The 18,297-nt window shown below is 45.3% G+C and overlaps 1 protein-coding gene across 1 annotated transcript in view; it reads left to right on the top strand.

Moving 5' to 3' along the window:
• Positions 1 to 18,297, top strand: part of LOC147728930 (sulfotransferase 1 family member D1-like) — a 264,975-nt gene that overhangs the window by 77,768 nt on the left and 168,910 nt on the right. Inside the window, exon 3 of the mRNA XM_086959170.1 lies at positions 16,213 to 16,341. Within this exon, the coding sequence (XP_086815296.1) occupies positions 16,213 to 16,341 (129 nt within the window). The remainder of the gene's footprint in view (positions 1 to 16,212; positions 16,342 to 18,297) is intronic.

Raw genomic sequence — 18,297 nt, 5'->3', positions numbered from 1 at the left:
TAAGGAGGCCATCCGAGAATTTCCACGTGATAATGCTCCGGGCCTAGATCTACTACCTGCAGAGTTCTTTGAAACCTTCTCAGATAAAGTAAACCTTCACTTAGCACGCTAATATAAAATAGCCCATGATGCTGGCAACCTCCCTCTCTCCAATATGTAGGCCCTGGTCATGTCCCTCCCCAAACCTGGCAGAGATCCACGATATATGTCGGGCTACCATTCATTATATCTCCTAGTCATGGAATACAAAATCCTCAGCATGGCTACTCCCTTATCTACAAAAAACGATCCATACCCATCAGTGCGGTTTTGTCCCCGCCCATAGCACCTCCCTGAATATCATACGCCTACACCATGTTATGGATGCCACACCTCATGAACTTGGGAGGCTGGGTACATCTCGCTCGACTTGCGCTAAGCCTTCATCACCCTAAATTGGGAGTATCTGACTTTGACTATGGACTAATTCGGCATCCCACTGGGGTACATGCCCTTGGTGAAGGTCTTATGCATGGCCCCCACAGCACAAGTCCTCTCTGGCACCAATTTCCCACAACCCTACTCAGTGGGCAGAGGCACATGGCAGGGTTGCCCCTAGCATTTTTAAACAATTTGAACACATATTTGGTCTTGCCATAAATGAAAAGAACACCCATGCGTTCTTTTTTCATCAAGGGGAACGCCCCGAAACGCTTACGTTTGGACAGCTCACCCTGACAGTTGACCCACATAAATTCAAATATCGGGGTATACAAATATACAGGACCCCACCAGATCTAATAGAAGGCAATCTGTTGAAAGCGGTCAGAGCACTACATACCCAAATCTCCTTCTGGGTTTCTCTGGCCCTTTCGGCAGACTTGCCACCTTAAAGATGGTGGTCCTCTCACAATAATAATACTTCTTCACTAATCTCCCACTATTGCTCCCCGCCCCTATCTTTAAAACTCTGTACTCCCTTCTATCGGACTTCATCTGGGGAACTGGGCGCAGAATAGTGGGATTGGCTAGGTTGGACCTGCGGCCAGACAAATGCGGGCTAGTTGTGCCAGATTTCCACGCCTATTGCTTCGCTAACCAGCTACAATGGCTATCGTACTGGCTTGCGGGCCGTAACTTGCACAAAATTGGCTACATGATACAAGCTCTGAGCAGGGGCACCCTGCACACCCTGTTATCACCGCAGAGCAGTATGCTCACTGACACCCCCTCCTGCTACGAATGGCACTTTCTTTTTGGAAAAGGGCCATACATTATACTAGACAGCTCCTCCCCTACCCCTCTAACCTTCCCTTACTTGGAATTCCCACCACAACAGGTTTAGTCACCAGGCGGAGTATTCTCCCCTGGACAGAAGAATCTGTTTCCACCGTCGAGGCATTGTTTGTAGAAGGCGCCCTGATAGATCACGAGAATTTTTCCCAGGAACAAGGAGGCCTGTGCTCCCTCTTTTTGCTACATTCAGCTGTTATCTGCTACGTAAAGAAACACTGGTTGCCAAGAGGCGAAGAGCTCCTTACACACGAGTTAATGCATGCTGTATACCTGGTGGGTGAAGGGTGGCACTTAATTAGATGGCTGTACAGAGGCACCGGAGCACACGCAGGGACCTCCCTTAGAAACCTTAGAGAAAAATGGGGATAGAGATATCGGAAAGGACATAACGGACAAGGACTGGTCCCCAAAAAGGTGTCTCACAATGCCAAATTTAAACTCATACAATATGTGATCCTTCATAGAGCCTACCGCACCCCTCACTGCCTCAATTGCATACATCCTGATGCAAGTGTCTTGCTGCCCTAGATGCCAGGTAGGGGACGCAGACATATAACATATGTAATGGGCAGGCTCACACCTCAGTGGGTTCTGGTTCTCAATTGAGCAAATGGTGGGAGCTGTAACAGGTATACCAGCCTAGGACACAGCAGAGCGAGGCTTGCTCTCAGAGCATATGGCTCTGCTTTGTCACATGACCCTTCTCATCGCAAAGTGGTCCATTATAATGAAGTGGAAGTCAGCCTCCCCTACAATCTCCACTAGGCACAATGAGGTAATTTGGTGGGGTGGAGCCAAAAGCGCAGCCATTGGATGAGAGGATTACCGTGGGTTACGCAAAACACCCATCTCCATGCATGGGACCAGATGATACAGGCTCTTACGGCCACCAACCCCTTACACCACACCGCACATAATACTCAACACCCTCTCTCCTCAATATGCCATGAGGCAATACTGGGCCTCCCCGCCTACCTTTAATGGCTATTGTGCCAGGCCACCTGACTGAAGCCCCTAACCTAACAACCCTCACATGGCATGCATACGAGCAAATGATAGAATCTCAGGTCCGAATTCTATCATATGTGGGTGAGCCGTATTAGCGGGAGGTGGGTGGGTAGTTTAAAATTGTTGTTTCCTGGAAAATATACCATACTATAAATGTTATCCTTCATTCGCATTGACAATCTCGCAGTTCTAGCCGATGCTGTAACACTGAACTCCATAATTAGTAACTTAACCAAAGACTTATGATCACACCAAATAATAATCAGTCTTCCCCATACAGAAGCACACAAATGTTCTGGTTCTCATATGCAAGCTTATGCCTCTTTTCTGTTATGAATGATCTCTTTTCATCTGGATACAAGGACCTGGATGTAAAAAGAATTATACTCTCCATTCTCTCCTCATTCCTCTGTGCTAGGACTGCCCCTAGGCCTTTGTTACTGGCATCAGTCATTAACCTCATGCGCGCTAGCTGAATTCCGCTCGCACGCTGAGATTTTTTAAATCGCATGTTACGTGACGAGCTGGGCTCGTCATCAGCGTGCGAGGAGGCTACGCCAAGACGAGCCCAGCTCGTCATCAGCGTGGAAGGGGTTAAATACCTCTTCAATATGGGGTCAAAACTATTCAAAGTAGGTACTGTTTCCAAGTAACCCTTAATGTAACAGGAGTCCTCCTCACACAATGGAACCCAGGTAAATTTTACATGCTTATTAAACAACTGCCTAATGTTAAACGTTTCTGGAAAATTGAGGATACATTTTATGCAATACTCAGCTATCCCCAGGAATGACTTTACCTCATCCTTGTTTATGGGAGCCGGAGCCCCAGTGATTGCATTTCCTTTAGAGGGTTTCGGTTTTACCCCCCCCAGTTCCCCTTCTCCAATCACATATCCTAAATAAGTCACTTCTCTCTGCAAACTTGCACTTACTCAGCTTCACAGCCAAACCTCTGCCTTCCAGTACCCCGGATACTTTCTGCAACCTCTCATCGTGTCTTGCTCTATCCTCCCTAAAGATCCAAATGTCATCCTGGATGGGGAACTGCCTGGGGCGGAGGAAAACCTGAAAAAATGCCTAACAGCCGCATTTAAATGGATGACTGAGAACCACCTCAAATGCAATTCTGGCAAGACGGAGATCTTGCCTTACGGAAATCAAAATCTGTTTTCCCCGAAAAACTGGTGGCCGGATGGTGCTGAAGCCCCCCCTGATACCATCTTATCTGCTCGAAACCTTGGCATTACATTTGATGACCAATTGTGCTTTAAACAGCAAGCGATGGCCGTAGCTGGTATGTGTTTCCACATAATTAAATCTCTGAGGAAGTTTTTTGACCTTCTTCCTCTGTCAGCCAGAAAATCAGTCGCAGTTGCCTTAATAACTTCGAGGCTGGATTACTGTAATAGCCAATATGCTGGAGTCATTAAGTCTGTACTCCATAGGCTACAGATGGTCCAACATGCTGCTGCCCGGCTGGTGCTACGCTGGCCCCGTAAGTCATCTGCGTCAGCTGCGCTTAAAGAGCTGCATTGGCTACCAATTGGCAAAAGGATCCTATTTAAGATCTTGCTGATCACATTTAGAGCTTTTCAACAGCAAGGGCCCAAATATCTGTGTAACGGTTTTAAACGGTACCATCCCACCCGTTGCCTGAGGTCTGCTAGTCAGAACCTACTAATAATCCCCAGATTCAGACTGGCTACCAAAGGAGGAAAATCTCTCTTCGTCCTGGGTGCTAGGGCTTGGAATAAGCTTCCATCTTACCTTAGGTCATTGTCCGACGAAACTCAGTTTACGAAAGCTTTAAAAACTTGGGTGTTTTCTCTTACAGATGTGGCCTGCAGAGCATTGGTGTAAAGTGTAAAGCATTCTCCATCGAGTTGATCTCTTTCCCTCAACCTTGTCATCTGGTTGTTTGAGCGCCAAGATACTCCTTGGAGTGATAGGTGCGCTATAGAAGTGTCCTTTACATTTACATTTACATTTACATCCTGGAAAAACATAACCCCACTCTCCTTTCCAAACAAATAGTACATATGGTGTTAGAAAACAGCTGCTCTATTGCTAGGCCAAAAGGCATGCGCTTAAACTGAAAACACCCAAAAGGAGTGATAAATGCTGTAAGCTTCCTGGACCTCCGCGTGAGAGAGACCTGATGATATGTGCTGGAGTAATGAATAGTAGAAAAGTATGTAGCCCTCTTCAAAGTTGATACCATCTCCCTGATCTTAAGTAGGGGGAATCGATCGATGAGAATTTTATTGTTCATGTCAGGCAAATAAGAAAACAGACTAATTTTGCCATTGCTGCAACAAGCTACCACCACCAGACAAATTTTGTTAGATCACTCAACTGGTTCGAATATATACATTTCCATAAATGTTTCCAATTCTTACGAGACCTCCTCCTGTACCACCGTTGGCAACATTCTCATCTTGTGAACTTTTGGAATGGCTTCACTGTTGAGCACCATACTGTGTTCAGAGCCCTCCAACATCCCTAGCCACTTGCCAAAAACTTTAGGAAATCTCTTTACCATGCCCACGCTTATGGAACTTCCATCGTCCACCACTAACACTTTCTCGACACTGTTCATATCCAGGACAATATGCAGCTTACCTTGATCATGCCATCCGAGGACAGATGACCCTCTCTTAGCCACATATTGTTTATGCCTTGCATGTCTTCCCTTTAAAAAAGAAAGTATTACCATCTGAAGCCTAACATATCCATCTTTTTCCTGTATACCTTTTGGGACTGACATCAGACAGAGAAAGACGGTTGCCAATTTTCTCTATGAAAAGGTAATCCTGAATCTGCATACATTTTGTTGCAAACCCCACCTATAGACATATTGTAGACATGTTTACCTTTGGTGCTCCTTTCGTCAATATTCAGGACAAATTTTACTTGCATATTTATCACATTGTCGAACTTAGGATATTCCTCGTCCACCTCAATCTCACAGGAGCTTTTCCCTTCATAGATACATTTCACACTGTACTTCTTTTTCTTTCATACCTTAGCATAATGGCCAATGGTCCAACAACTTCTGCACTTCTGCTTAAGTGCAGGACATGTTCAGCTATATGCAAGGTGTTCCTTACGTCCACAACTATAACACCTTCTGTCATTACTCCTACGTTTTTCATTAATACTACTCTTTTTCTCATTCTCCACTTTGTAAGGAGTTACCTTACATGCATAATTCTGTTCCATATTCGATTGCTTCAATTCTGTGGCACATCTCCCTGATATCTCAGCTTTATGCACTATATGCAATACCTCCTGCAGTGGGAAAGTGGGGAATCTCCATTAACACATACACGCTCTTGAGTGGCTCTATTTTTCGCATGCATAACCAACTCATCTCTTTATTCAGTCATCATGGATGACCCCAAATTTTCATTCTATAACTAGTTTCTTAAGCCCTGCTATGTAGTCATTAGCTGGACTCACCTTTACTTTGCTTACGTTGAAAGAACTTACATCTGGTAACACCTAGGCATACTTTAGGTGCAAAATATGTGTTCAAGTCCTGTAATGAAGCTGCACACGTATTAGCATCCCACCAACCATAGCCTTTGGCATGCGACTAGAAGTTTTCAGCCCTACCGGCCCTAAAGAATGCAAGGGGATCGGTCTCTTCTGATCCGCTGCTATTTTCTTTGTTTTATTTGCAGTAATGTAATTTTCGAAATACCACTTCCTTTCCACACACTTCATGGAAGACTCCGATCCTGACACCCAAAATGCATACGGCGGGCTCATTGAAAAATTCTGCTGTGCCATGTTACAGTTCCTCAGAAAATTGTGCACCAATTAAAAAAAATGTAGAAGGAAAGTTCTCCCTCCTGACCAGTTAGGACACCACAGTAGCACTTAAGAGAATATGCAATGAAAATAAGGGTAACGTGCTCCCGTGTTTTATTTTTTTCCTGCCAAACACATCCTGCCAGTGCCTCACGTTACTGCTCACATAGCAATGGAGGCACACTATTCACAGCAATCGGTACATCGGTGCCGACTCCGATGATTTGCTCACAGTAAATTTCAAAACGGGCTGCCGAGGTTCGAGCAGCCCGTCCTGATGCGCAGCGCACATTACAATGTGTGCTGATCCGTTGTGCGCAGCGCATCAAATGTGATGCCGAATGCAGAGCATGTGCGTACCAAATATGTCACCAGCAGCACACAGGTCTCCGAAAGTCAGCATCCACTGCCAGCTGCTTCATGTCCCACGAAGATTCCAACTTTAAGTGGTTTGAAAAATGCACCGCCTGAATTCAGCACTGTCTTCTAAGTTGCAATCTTAACTCAACGCTCCGCATACTTTTCAAAATAAGCACCAATAAAGGATGCTGTCCCCATAACCAGCACAAGTAGATTTAACATTGGTTAACAGTTGACTGTTCAGGATAGGTACCAACAAAGATTAAAGGGGCATATTATCAAGGAGGTTTATCTCTGCTTTTTTGGCTTTAAAAGCCAAGAAAGCGGAGATAAAATTATCTCCCTATTACCAAGCTGTCGCTAACACCAGTTAGTGACAGCTAATAGGAGATAGCGACCATCTAGGGCCCCGCTTTGCATGTCAGTGATATTTATCACTAATGACATGCAAAGTGGGCGTGCCAAGATGTTAGCGACTGGAAACAGTCCCTAACATCGCTATCTCCTATTACCAACTTTTGGAGATATTCGCGCTAAGCGCGAATATCTCCAAAAGCTAACACCTGCCCTGAGCAGTTCTTAGCCATGTTATCCAATGGGAGGTGGATAACATGGCTAAGAGCATTTGCTCGATAATGCATGAATATCGCTGACTTTTCAGCGATATTCATGCATTGCGGTCGTTTTTTATCGCATTTGCGATAAACCTTGCTAATAGCAAGGTTTATCTGCGATAAAAATCGCTGATGTGCGGCGATAATTTCTGTCTCTAAACAAGTTAGAGACAAAAATTATCGCTAGTTGTTGGTAATATGCCCCAAAATTCCTCCACGAGATTCAAAACCCAGCTCATCACCAAATTGGTGTGGTGGTTCTGTGGTACATGAAATACAGATGCAACAGCAGTACATGAATAGCTTCATTATTCACAAACTTTACCATACAGACCTTCACTGTCCAATAGGTGGAATCTGCGGAGCTAGGTAAAACGAAAAGGGTTAACAAGCTGCACACTCTCCCAACACTTATATCCCCATTCGCCTCTAACATGATTCCAAGAAGCTGATGGGCAGGGAAGCTGTTTCCGCAAAGAAGGCGAGCCACACTTGCTTTTATTTTTGTTCGTTGTGACACATGATAGCCTTGAGCCAGAGGTCGCAAGGCCTGTGCCAGGGATCACAAATGGAAAGCCATGGCTCACATTTGAAATCCCTGGCAACCCACAGCTGATGTCCATGCGATCAGGCACAGACTCGGGACTCTTCAGTTAATTGCTGACCTCAATTGACTGATGGCATTGTGCAATGTGCAAATTCACCTACAAAGTATATCCTATCAGTGGCAGGGACTACTTGTTCAGTGAGCTGTTGATTGATGGCCATCTCGAGAACTTTAGTGGTGAATGGGAGTAGCAAAATGGGGTGGTAGTTCTTGAGTTTGCTGGGGTCGGATGAGGGTTTCTTGAGGAGTAGTCTGACTTCTGAGTGTTTCCAAATGTCGGGGAAAGGCAATGGATGCTTTGAGAATGGTGGTGAGTTGGCAGCTGATTTCCTCGCTTCTTAGGTCGAAGAGGATGTGGGGACAGGGGTCGTGGGTGCTTCCGAGTGGATGGAGCTCATGATGGCTGTGGTGTTCTGGGTGTCCCATGCGGTGAGCTGGTGGTCAGAATGTCCTCGGTTGGTGTGAGGAGGTTGTAGAGGTCAGTGGGTTGGGGTTTGAAGTTCTTGTAGATGGTGGATATCTTGTTTTGCAAATAGTTTGCTAGTGTTTCACAGAATGCCTGTGAAAGGGAGAAAGTGTTGTCAGTGGCTGCCGGGCAGGCGAACCAATTGACGATACTGAAAATATCCTTGGTGAGGTTGGTTCTTGTTTTGATGCGGTTTGCCAGGGCATCTTTTTTTGTGTCTGCGAGGAGTTGGTGGTATTTGTTGAGGGCTGACTTGAAGGAGGCTCAGTCTCTGGGGTCTCTGCTGATGTACCATCTTCTGAGTTATTTTCAGCTGTGTTTCACTGTCCTGAGTTCTGGTGTGTACTAGCTGGCTTTTCTGGTGGGTTTGCAGGTCTTAGCTTGCTTGATAGGGGCAACTCTGTCGGTGTAGTTGGTAACTCAGGTGGTGAAACTCTGAACGGTATGCTCCAGGTTGGTTGAGGGTCGGACCAGGTGGTGTTGAGCATGACCGTCCATTGGGTCTGTGTAACTTTGTTCCCGCTGTGGAGGGAGGAGCCGGGAGGCTCGGTGTTGGTGCATGGAGATCCTGCAATGGCGAAGTGGAAGATGGTGTGCTCGGTCCAGGTGAGTTCTATGGCATGACTGTAGTTTACTCTGTCGCCAGCAGTAAAAATCATGTCAAGCATGAGTAATGCGCTGTGTCTGGGTTCAGTAACCAGCTGAGTGAGACCGATGTTGCTCATGCGATCCAGGAGGTTGGCAGAGTTTGCGTCTGTGGGGTCGTCAAAGTGGAAGTTGAGGTCATGGAGGAAGATGTAGTGCTTGAAGTCGATATGCAGTGGAGCGGTGACATCCCAGAAGTCAGGGCATGGTCCTGAGGGTCTGTAGGTGAGACTGTCTCTAATGGTTGTTCTGCCTTCATTGTGGAATTGGAGTTGAGGTGTTCCATGATCAGTGTGGGGTTGTCGTCAGTGGTGGTGCAACAGATTATTTCTTTGAGGATGATGGTGAGGCCTCCTCCATGTTTGTTGGTGCAGTTCCGGTGTGTCACCTTTGTAGCCATTGGGCATTATGGTGATGATGTCAGGGGAGGGTCAGGAAATGAAAATAATTACTCTCCTTAATCAAAATGCAATTACAATACCCAGATGACCAAATACTATAACAAAATCATGCGGATAAAAAAGATGCTACTTCTTATAATGCATTGACTCTGTCCAAGCTCTTTTGTATTGCAGATGTATTGTAGATGAACTTCATACCGTATCTTTTCTCACTTCAGTGATGATCTTTCTTCTGTTGTGATATGATCCCCAAAGAGATGCTACTGCTAATGTGGAAATACCACAGGCTCTCAATCCACAAATGTGTATTTGTCGCACAAACACTCTGTGTTAGAAATGGGATTATAACAACAAGGGGTGGAACCTGGGGTGGACAATATTTAACGGGGTCCAGTGTACATGTCCGAATCACTAGCAGCAAAAAAAAGTATAAAGTTCCCCGGTAGGATTATGCAAATGAGGGGTGTGTATGTGTATATATAGTGTAGAGAGAAAGGTATTCAAGAGGGAAGGGGGATTCCCTCTTGGGAACTAAAATCCTCACACACCCAGCAAGCTAGGTGTCATGCTTCATCATATGGGTTCTGCTCCTCGTCAGACTGGCGCTGCAATGTCTGACGGGCTCCCGCAAAGGGGCTCTTTATCGGAGATCTTTTTTTCCAGCCATATGGTTCATGCGTGTAGGAGGGCAGGTGAATGTGTAGTCGTGAAAAAGTGATAGTGAATTAAAAAAGGTAGGTTAGTCCACAAAGAACTTTAATGGTGTGGCTAGCTCCCTTGGTTAAAATGGTGGGAGGGGAGATATACGCCACGTGTATTGGCGGCGAAATACCTACAACCCTCTATTAGGTCGACATGTTTCTTGCAATTCTAGCAACTCTTCAGGACCTCAGTGCTCAGTACTACACAGCGAATTAAAAATTAGTTGATATAACCTTTAGTCTTAAGGTCAGTAGTAGAGCAGGCCAACTGGTCCTGCCTATAATGATGCAACCTAGGGAGAAAAGGAGAACATATACGGAGAATAGTCAGTGTAGGTCTCCAATAAAAGCTAGGTGCACTCTTCTCTACACAATGAAAACACACACTGAAAATAGTAAAAAGGCCCTAAGGAGCCTAAGAGAAAGAAGATGGTAGAACGCTTACCCTAAGTGTATCCCTAAGGTGCCCCGCAGTCTGTGGGACCTGCACAGAAGAGTCAGGCACCTAAAAAGAGGAGGACAATTTATATCCTCAGTCTAAGCCGGTATCAAATCGTGGTAACAACAACTCACAACCGGGCTAATCGAGCCAAGTTCACTCCCTGGCATGTATTGCTCACTGCTCAGATCGATATCACTGGCAGATTTAAGCAATCAAGGTTGTTTCGGAAGGGCAGCCATTACCTTGCAAGCGAACACTGACAGGGGGAAGCGCTGGGCCTCATCAACCACCTCATATCCACAGCGCTATCAGGTACTGAAGGCGCGGGACTTTGAGAGGAGATTATGCCCACGCTTTCCTGCCAGCGAGCCATCTGGTGAACGGAGCTGCGCCCACCGTCTCCTGTAATTGCCAGTGTGCCCCGTGTTCACCGGTCAAAGCGTATACAACAATCCCAGTGTGGAACGGCGCAATCAGCCTCAATCGTTGTCATAGTGAAAATCGGGTAGCAGCCTGACACGAAATGAGGCTGGTGGGACACTTACCCAAGCGGTGTGCGGTCTCTGCCTGCAAACCTACCCCCACGCGTAATCCGTTAGGGATCCGGAGCGACTGGTGGAAAGTCGCGGTAGTCAAGGAGCTCTTGTACCCTGCATCTCCATGATCCGGCGAGTCCCGCGGGGGGCGTGGTCACGCGATCAGTATCCGCGCCAGTGCTATGGTAGATGTTAAAAACTAATGACGGTCTGGTTGAGCTGACGGCATGGAAGGTGCCACCCGGCGGCCATCTTGGGTGTATAGATCATATATACAAAACAGTGGATTTGAAAGCAAGCACGCATTCTCGTGGAGCTCAAACTAATGAATGTGTTAAATGTTGTGCATAATCATGACAAACATGCTAAGAAATACATATTCCACAGGGTGATAAAATCCAACAAGTTGTAAAAAGGTAAAAAAACTTGTCACAATGGCGTCGAATGTCAATAGTTCGTTCCGCACAAAGGGGATAGTGTGTGGTTCATAGGGCAGACTATACAGGTAAATGGGGGGGCGTGAGAGAATGAATGTCACTCTTAGAAACACCCCAAGGGGCGTTTTTTTTTGGTAGTCTGTACTGTGAGATGAACGAAGCAATTGAAGCTGGGGGAGCATGACCAATGCTTGGATGGATCACTGGGGGGTCACTAGTAGATGAGCACTTGGTCTGTATTATCTATAGGGTAGACCAAATCAAATGAATGTATGGAGAACTTGTGATGGTCACTCTCTTGTTTTAGTGATTAAAGGAGGACCAAGGGATGGCGTCGTTGAGACCCACTGTATCTAGTCTCAATCGATGCACCCATCTCTGGTCAATCCTGAACAGGCCTTGTTTGGTGATTCCAGGGTGGCATTCTAGAACCAAACAGCAGATGCTATCAGCTGGGTGTCCTTTATGTGTGTAATGTTGGTACAGTTTTGTGTGCATCTTAAGGCATCTGATATTACTCTTGTGTTCTTGAATGCGCAGTTTAATTTGTCTCATCGTCATCCCAATATAGTGTTGGTCACAGGGGCAAGTGAGTAAGTAAATGCATTTAGCGCTGTTGCGATTGGTATGCCTTCGCATATGCCAGACAAAAGTATTTGACAATTGGATCTCTTTGGTTAGACTAGTCTGTGGACACACTGTACAACCCCCACAAGGAAAATGGACCTCTACTGGCGGGAGATCCCATAATGTGCTCTGGTTATTGGTGTTTGGTTTTAGGTCTTGTATGGATCAGTGCGTCCTTTAAATTGGAGGTGCGTTTGAACGCAAATCTTGTGCGTGGAAAATCTAAACCCCCGGAGTTGATGATGCTCCAGTGTTTATTAATTGTTTTCTTTATGAAAGCTGAGTTTTTTGTGAAAGAGGTCACACAAGTGATCACATTGTCAGGCTCTTTCACGCGAGTCTCCAGTAAGGCTTCCCTGGGATTGTTTGCAGCCCGTTTGTAGGAGTTTTTAATCAATCTAGTTGGGTAACCCCTGTCTCGCAATTTGTGCTGTAGGACACTTGCTTCCTGTTTAAAGTCAGTATTTATAGTACAGTTCCTGCGTACCCTGAGGAATTGCCCGAATGGGAGATAGTCCCTAAGGGCCCTCGGATGATAGCTTTCGTACACATGCTCACACTCTGGTAGCTTGGCACAGAGCAGTCAAGCTTATGTAAAGAGGTAATGTGTAAAGTATGTGTGCAACACACACACACACACAGTATCACAATGAATACTCCACAAGAAGACTCCACACAGGTTTATGAAAATAGATTATTATTATATTATAAACAAAACAAGGCCAAAAGAAAAAAGTCTAATGTATAGGAGTTGAGATCATTAAATTGAAAGGAATGAAAGCAGAAAAGTGCTTAGAAACTGTAGCTCTAAAAAGGTTACTTTGGGTCGCCCTGGACTGGGTGCAAAGTCAGAATTCAAGACGACCTCGTTGAACTGCAGGCCGGCTACCGTACCCACGCAGGCCCCGGTGAACAAAGTCCTTTTCCTGGTTGTAAGCAATGAGATGCGTAGATCTTTACCACGCAGTGAAGGCAATGTGTCAGTTCTGAAGACAGGTGCCGATGTCGAGAGGCATCGAGCAATGCACCAGATTCTGCCACTCAGTCTGGAGAATGCATTGATCTCACCAAGCTACAGAGGCAGCAATACGCAGTTCAATGCATCGATCTCTGGAGAAAAAGCATTGGTTCCAATGTGTTGCATGGCTTTTACTTCCGCAACTGGGTCCATGTGCCAGTCTGCTACACTCAGACAGGGGATGCATGGAAGTCTGTGTTGCAAATATCTGGGCGACTTCCAAAGTGCCAGGCAAAGGAGCAGGAGAGAGACTTTGATATCCCTGAGTCTCAAGAAACAGGAGGGAAGCCAACAAACCCTTGGCGATCACTGGAAGGGAAGACAAAGCCCTGCTCTCATTCAACAGAGTTAGAGAGCAGCAGGGTCCAAAGATGAGTCCTTTAAGCAACACAGCAGTCCTTCTGACAGAGGTTTAGTTCAAGATCAAGAAGTGTCTGATTTAGTAGGGTCAGACCCCAGTACGTACACCTAAATGTGCCATTGGAGAGGGGGTGACTTCAAAGCAGCTTCTTTGAAGTGCACAGGCCTCCTTTCATCGCAGCGCTGTCTACCGGGCTATCTGTCAGGGGCAATCAGTCCTGCCCAGGAAGGCTATCAGAATGCAGAGGAGTCCTATGTCACACCCAACCTTCCTGTGTTTTTGGCTGTCAAGAAGGAATGCACAAAATGTTGCTGTTACCCAGCCAAAACGTGTATTGGTGACAGGCTGCAGGCGCACAGAGCAAAGTTAAGAGCACAGAAATGCCCACTTTATAAAAGTTGAATTTCTAAAACTGTACTTTACCACTAAAAAGGATTTAATGTTACCAATCCAAAGATATGAAACATGATTTAGCTACTCCTTTCTAAACAGGAATTACAGTTTAAACGTGTTTTGAGAAATTCCTAATGCTAGTCTATGAGAGGAGTAGGCCTCACAGTTGTAAAAAACAAATGTAGCTGTTTGTCACTACCAGGACATGCAAACATAAAAGTACATGTCCTAACTTTTAGTTGCAGAGCACCGTTACCTTAGGGCTACCTAGGGCCTACCTTAGGGGTGACATATGTGTAATCAAAGCGGAGGTTGAGGCTTTACAAGTGGTTTTAAATGCCAAGTTGAAGTGGTAGTAAAGTGCACCCACAGCCCGTGAAATGTCAGGCCAGAGGAATGTTTGAAAGGATACTTGTGTGTGTGCCACAAGCAGTGCTGCAGTTCGACTCGTAGCATTTAGATTACAGGTCCTTTATACATGGTATACCACTTGACAAGGGACTTACAGGTAAACTAAAAATGGCAAACTGGTTTAAACCAATTTTACCATGTTTGGAGGAGAGAGTACATGCACTTTAGCAGTGGTAAAGTGCTCCGAGTCCTAAGGCCAACACAAATAACGTCAGAAAAAGAGGAGTAGGAATGCAGAGGTATAGGTATTCTTGCAATAAGGGTAATTTCCAACACCAGATTTGTTGATTATGCCTTCTCCTACATTCCTTGTAAAGCCTGGAATTAACTTTGCCTGCACAACAAAAGCACCTCCACAGTTCTTGAATTCCAGGAGAAACTGAAAATGAGGCTCTTTAACTTGCTCGAGTCCATACAGCTCTTTCTTCACCACCAGGAAAGTTGTGGGGTGACCATTACATAATATTTCTTCCTTTCAAAGGCATGTATCTAAAGTGCCCGCCCACTACTCGCTTGGTTCATTTTTCATTCTTTGATCCCAGTAGACAAACTCAGCAGAGGTATATCATTTCACAAATCCACCCACCTTGTGCTCCATATAGTGTCTAACCTGCATCGCTGTCCATTGTTAATAGATGATCTTCCGTTCCTCCTTAACTGTTCTTTTTCACTTGGAATAGTTCAGATTGAATGTAAAGCAACAAAACAACAGAGAACCCTAATAATTTTGACCCCATCTTCTTATTACATATTTAAGCAAGTGTTTAGAAAGATTAGTCTTTAACCAACTTCAGGTTTTATTTAATGACAATAACACAGCGCTTTATCCTTTTCCAGTTGGTTTTTGATGGATCAATGTACAGCAGGTGTTGGTTGTGCTTTCAATACTAAAATATCTACTTAGATTAATGGATGGCAGTGGTGTTGCTGTGCTAAAATTTGACAGTTGCATTTCACATTATTGACCGCACCTTTCATTGGCAAGAATTTGTGGAAATAGAAATTTTTAATGAAATTAATTCATTCCTTTCCGAGAGATAGGAGACCTGTGTCGCTCTCCCCTTTTACGTCAAAACCAAGGCCACTATGCCGTAAAGTCCCACGGCATTCTTCACTGTAGCTAAATTACTTTATCAGTAAGGGATCTGTTTTACATATATGGTGACATTTTGTTCTGTTATTTTACAGAGGATTGCAGCTTTCAATTGCATTCTATCTCAAAAAGCCGCACATATTCCTAAAACCATCTGAAGGTTTGCATTACTCTCTATAATTATTGAATACGATCTCTATTATTATATTTCAGCCAATTGTGTCCCCCTCACTTCAAGGTACACAGCATTTCCTTCTCTATAAGGCATACCCTTGCACATTAATAGTACCTAATCTCCTCTACCTCATCAATTCATGTCACCAACTATCTACATGAACTCACATACCCACCACTACAGTTCATGTCTAACTCCTGTTATTTCGATATAACACAAATTAACTGGAGTAAATACATGCAATAGTTTCCTAGCATGTGACTAATCCCTCTAACCACCAATAGATTAACCACTTACCATAGGTTCCGGAGCAGTTGATGCCTGCAATAAAGTACTTCAACACCTCATCAAGGTAGTGAGCGCTAAGTACATTTACAATACAGTGCAATCGTCACACATGTGCCCACTGTGTAATGGGGATCTTAATGTCCAGGAGTTGAGATCCCCCTGATTCCCTTTGTTTTCAGTTGGCAATGGTGGTGCTATTGTGGAGACTTTGGGTATTGGCCAATATGTGACCATGAGTCGAGCCTTCTACTGCAAAAATCTTTTTTTGATTTCATTTTTTGCTATTGATCTATGTGCTTTGTGCATATGAAATGTGAACACAGGCAAACGTTTGCAATCTATTGACACTTGCTATTAGTTAAAGGATTGTTGAATTAATTGTATGCCTTGTACCGGCGCTGCTTGGGGAACGGAAGGAAGCCTTTAGCTAGCCTGAGCATAACTTCTCGGTCGTTTCCATTTGAATTGCATAATCAATTACAATGTTAAGAAGATATGTGCGTCATCCTCCTGAGGTTTCTTTGAACTTTTTACAGGCACCACGTGGATGTGTGAGATTATCGATTTAATACTAAACAATGGCGATGTGCAAAAAAGCCAGAGGGATGTTGTCTACAAACGTGTTCCTATGTTAGAATTTGCTTTGCCGGGAGTAGTACCACCAGGTAAGCCCAATAACCATTCAATACGACGTCTCAGCCACAGTTCTGTGAAAAATTAGTGTAGACTGCCACATGTACCTGGGTTATGAATTCTGAGTGTGTCAATATTGGTGTAGATGCACAGATTTCCTCCTGAGCCGATGGGCTTTCTGCAGAGCGTGGCCTTCAATTAAGAGTTATGCTAGAGTTTTTGCGATTGGTTTGCTGTAGCATTTCCTGTCGGGAGTTTTCGACTAGAAACTACTGCTTTGAAAACGTACAGGAGACTGTCCTGCCTCCTCGATGTCCTTAGTCCCTTAAACTCGCATGAAGAATCACAATCTACACATTCACTTTGCCCAATCAGCTGTAAGTCCCTCCTCCCGTATCCCTGAAAAACTCATTATAACTTAGATCAGTGCCATTGTGATGTAGAGCCTAAACATTAAGTTCGAAATATCATGGTATTAAATATCGGTCTATATATCGTGAGTATAAACCTATTCAGGATGGGAATATCAAGGGCAAGTAAATAGTCGAGTTTTACTTTAAAAATGTCAGTATTTTTTTTTTACACAGTTTAACATAGCGCAAACTTGACCCGAATCGGGTATCAGAGCGCTTTACATAGCACCAGTTTAATTACACGAGGACACATTCATTAGGTCTCGCTACAATGGAAAAAAGACCTTTAGCAATGGGCACAGCTTTGCGGCAAAAACATGCATGCATTGCTTCCCATGTCAACGCGTGCACGTCTGGCAATTCACTTGCGGGAGCGAGCCTTGAAACCATATGGTTCCTGCTTGCTCCCTCAAAGGAAACAGGCGCAGACCTCCTCCTCTCTCCCCTCCCCTTGCTGCCAGTGCAAGGCGCGCGTGCTTGTCTTTTTTTGTGGTATGTGCAAGTCTACAAAGCGATACAAGCGGCCGCACCCAAATCTTTTATTTTTATTAATCCTTAGCCATGCTGCACAGCATTGGAGATGCTGTCCTGCATTGCTATAAACCATTGGCACAGGAAGTAGATCCCAAAGGAGATCAATCAATCAATCAATCAAGCATTTATATAACGTGCTTCTCACCTGGAGGGTCTCAAGGCACTTGGGGGGGCCTCTACTGCTCGAATAGCCAGGTCTTGAGTTGCTTCCTGAAGGAGAGGTGGTCTTGGGTCAGGCGGAGGTGGATGGGGAGGGAGTTCCACATCTTGGCAGCCAGGTAGGAGAAGGATCTTCCTCCCGTAGTGGCTCTTTGAATGCGAGGAATGTAGGTGAGGGCGTGGGTGGTCGATCGGAGTTGGCAGGTGGGAGTGTAGAAAGTCAGGTGGTCGTTGAGTTATCTGGGGGCCTTGGTTGTGGAGAGCTTTGTGTGCGTGGGTGAGGAGTCGGAACGTGATTCTCTTGCTGACGGGGAGCCAGTGCAGGTCTCTCAGGTGCCCGGAGATGTGGCTGTGTCGGGGAATGTCCAAGATGAGTCGTGCTGAGGCGTTCTGAATACGCTGCAGTCTTTTCTGGAGTTTGGCTGTAGTTCCGGCGTAGAGGGTGTTTCTGTAGTCAAGTCAGCTGGTGACGAGGGCTTGGGTGACCGTCTTCCGGGTTTCGGTGGAGATCCACCGGAAGATCTTTCGGAGCATGCGTAGGATGTTGAAGCGTGACGAGGAGACGGCGCTGATTTGTCTGGTCATCGAGAGGGAGGAGTCAAGGATGAAGCCCAGGTTGCATGCATGGTCCGTTTGTTTGGGTGCGCTGCCGAGGGCAGGGGCCACCAGGAGTCATCCTAGGTGGAGGGTGATGATCCCAGGATGAGGACTTCCGTCTTATCTGAGTTCCATTTCAGGCGGCTATTCGTCATCCACTCGGCTACATCTTTCATCCCTTCGTGTAGGTTGGTTCTGGCAGTGGCTGGGTTGTTTGTGATGTAGAAGATCAGCTGGGTGTCGTCGGCATAGGAGATGATGTTGAGGTTGTGTTGGCGTGCGATG

Source organism: Lissotriton vulgaris, chromosome 2_2, assembly GCF_964263255.1.
Source record: "Lissotriton vulgaris chromosome 2_2, aLisVul1.2, whole genome shotgun sequence".
Taxonomy (NCBI): domain Eukaryota; kingdom Metazoa; phylum Chordata; class Amphibia; order Caudata; family Salamandridae; genus Lissotriton; species Lissotriton vulgaris.
The sequence above is the reverse complement of the archived record's forward strand: the minus strand, read 5'-3'. Positions and strand labels throughout refer to the sequence as shown.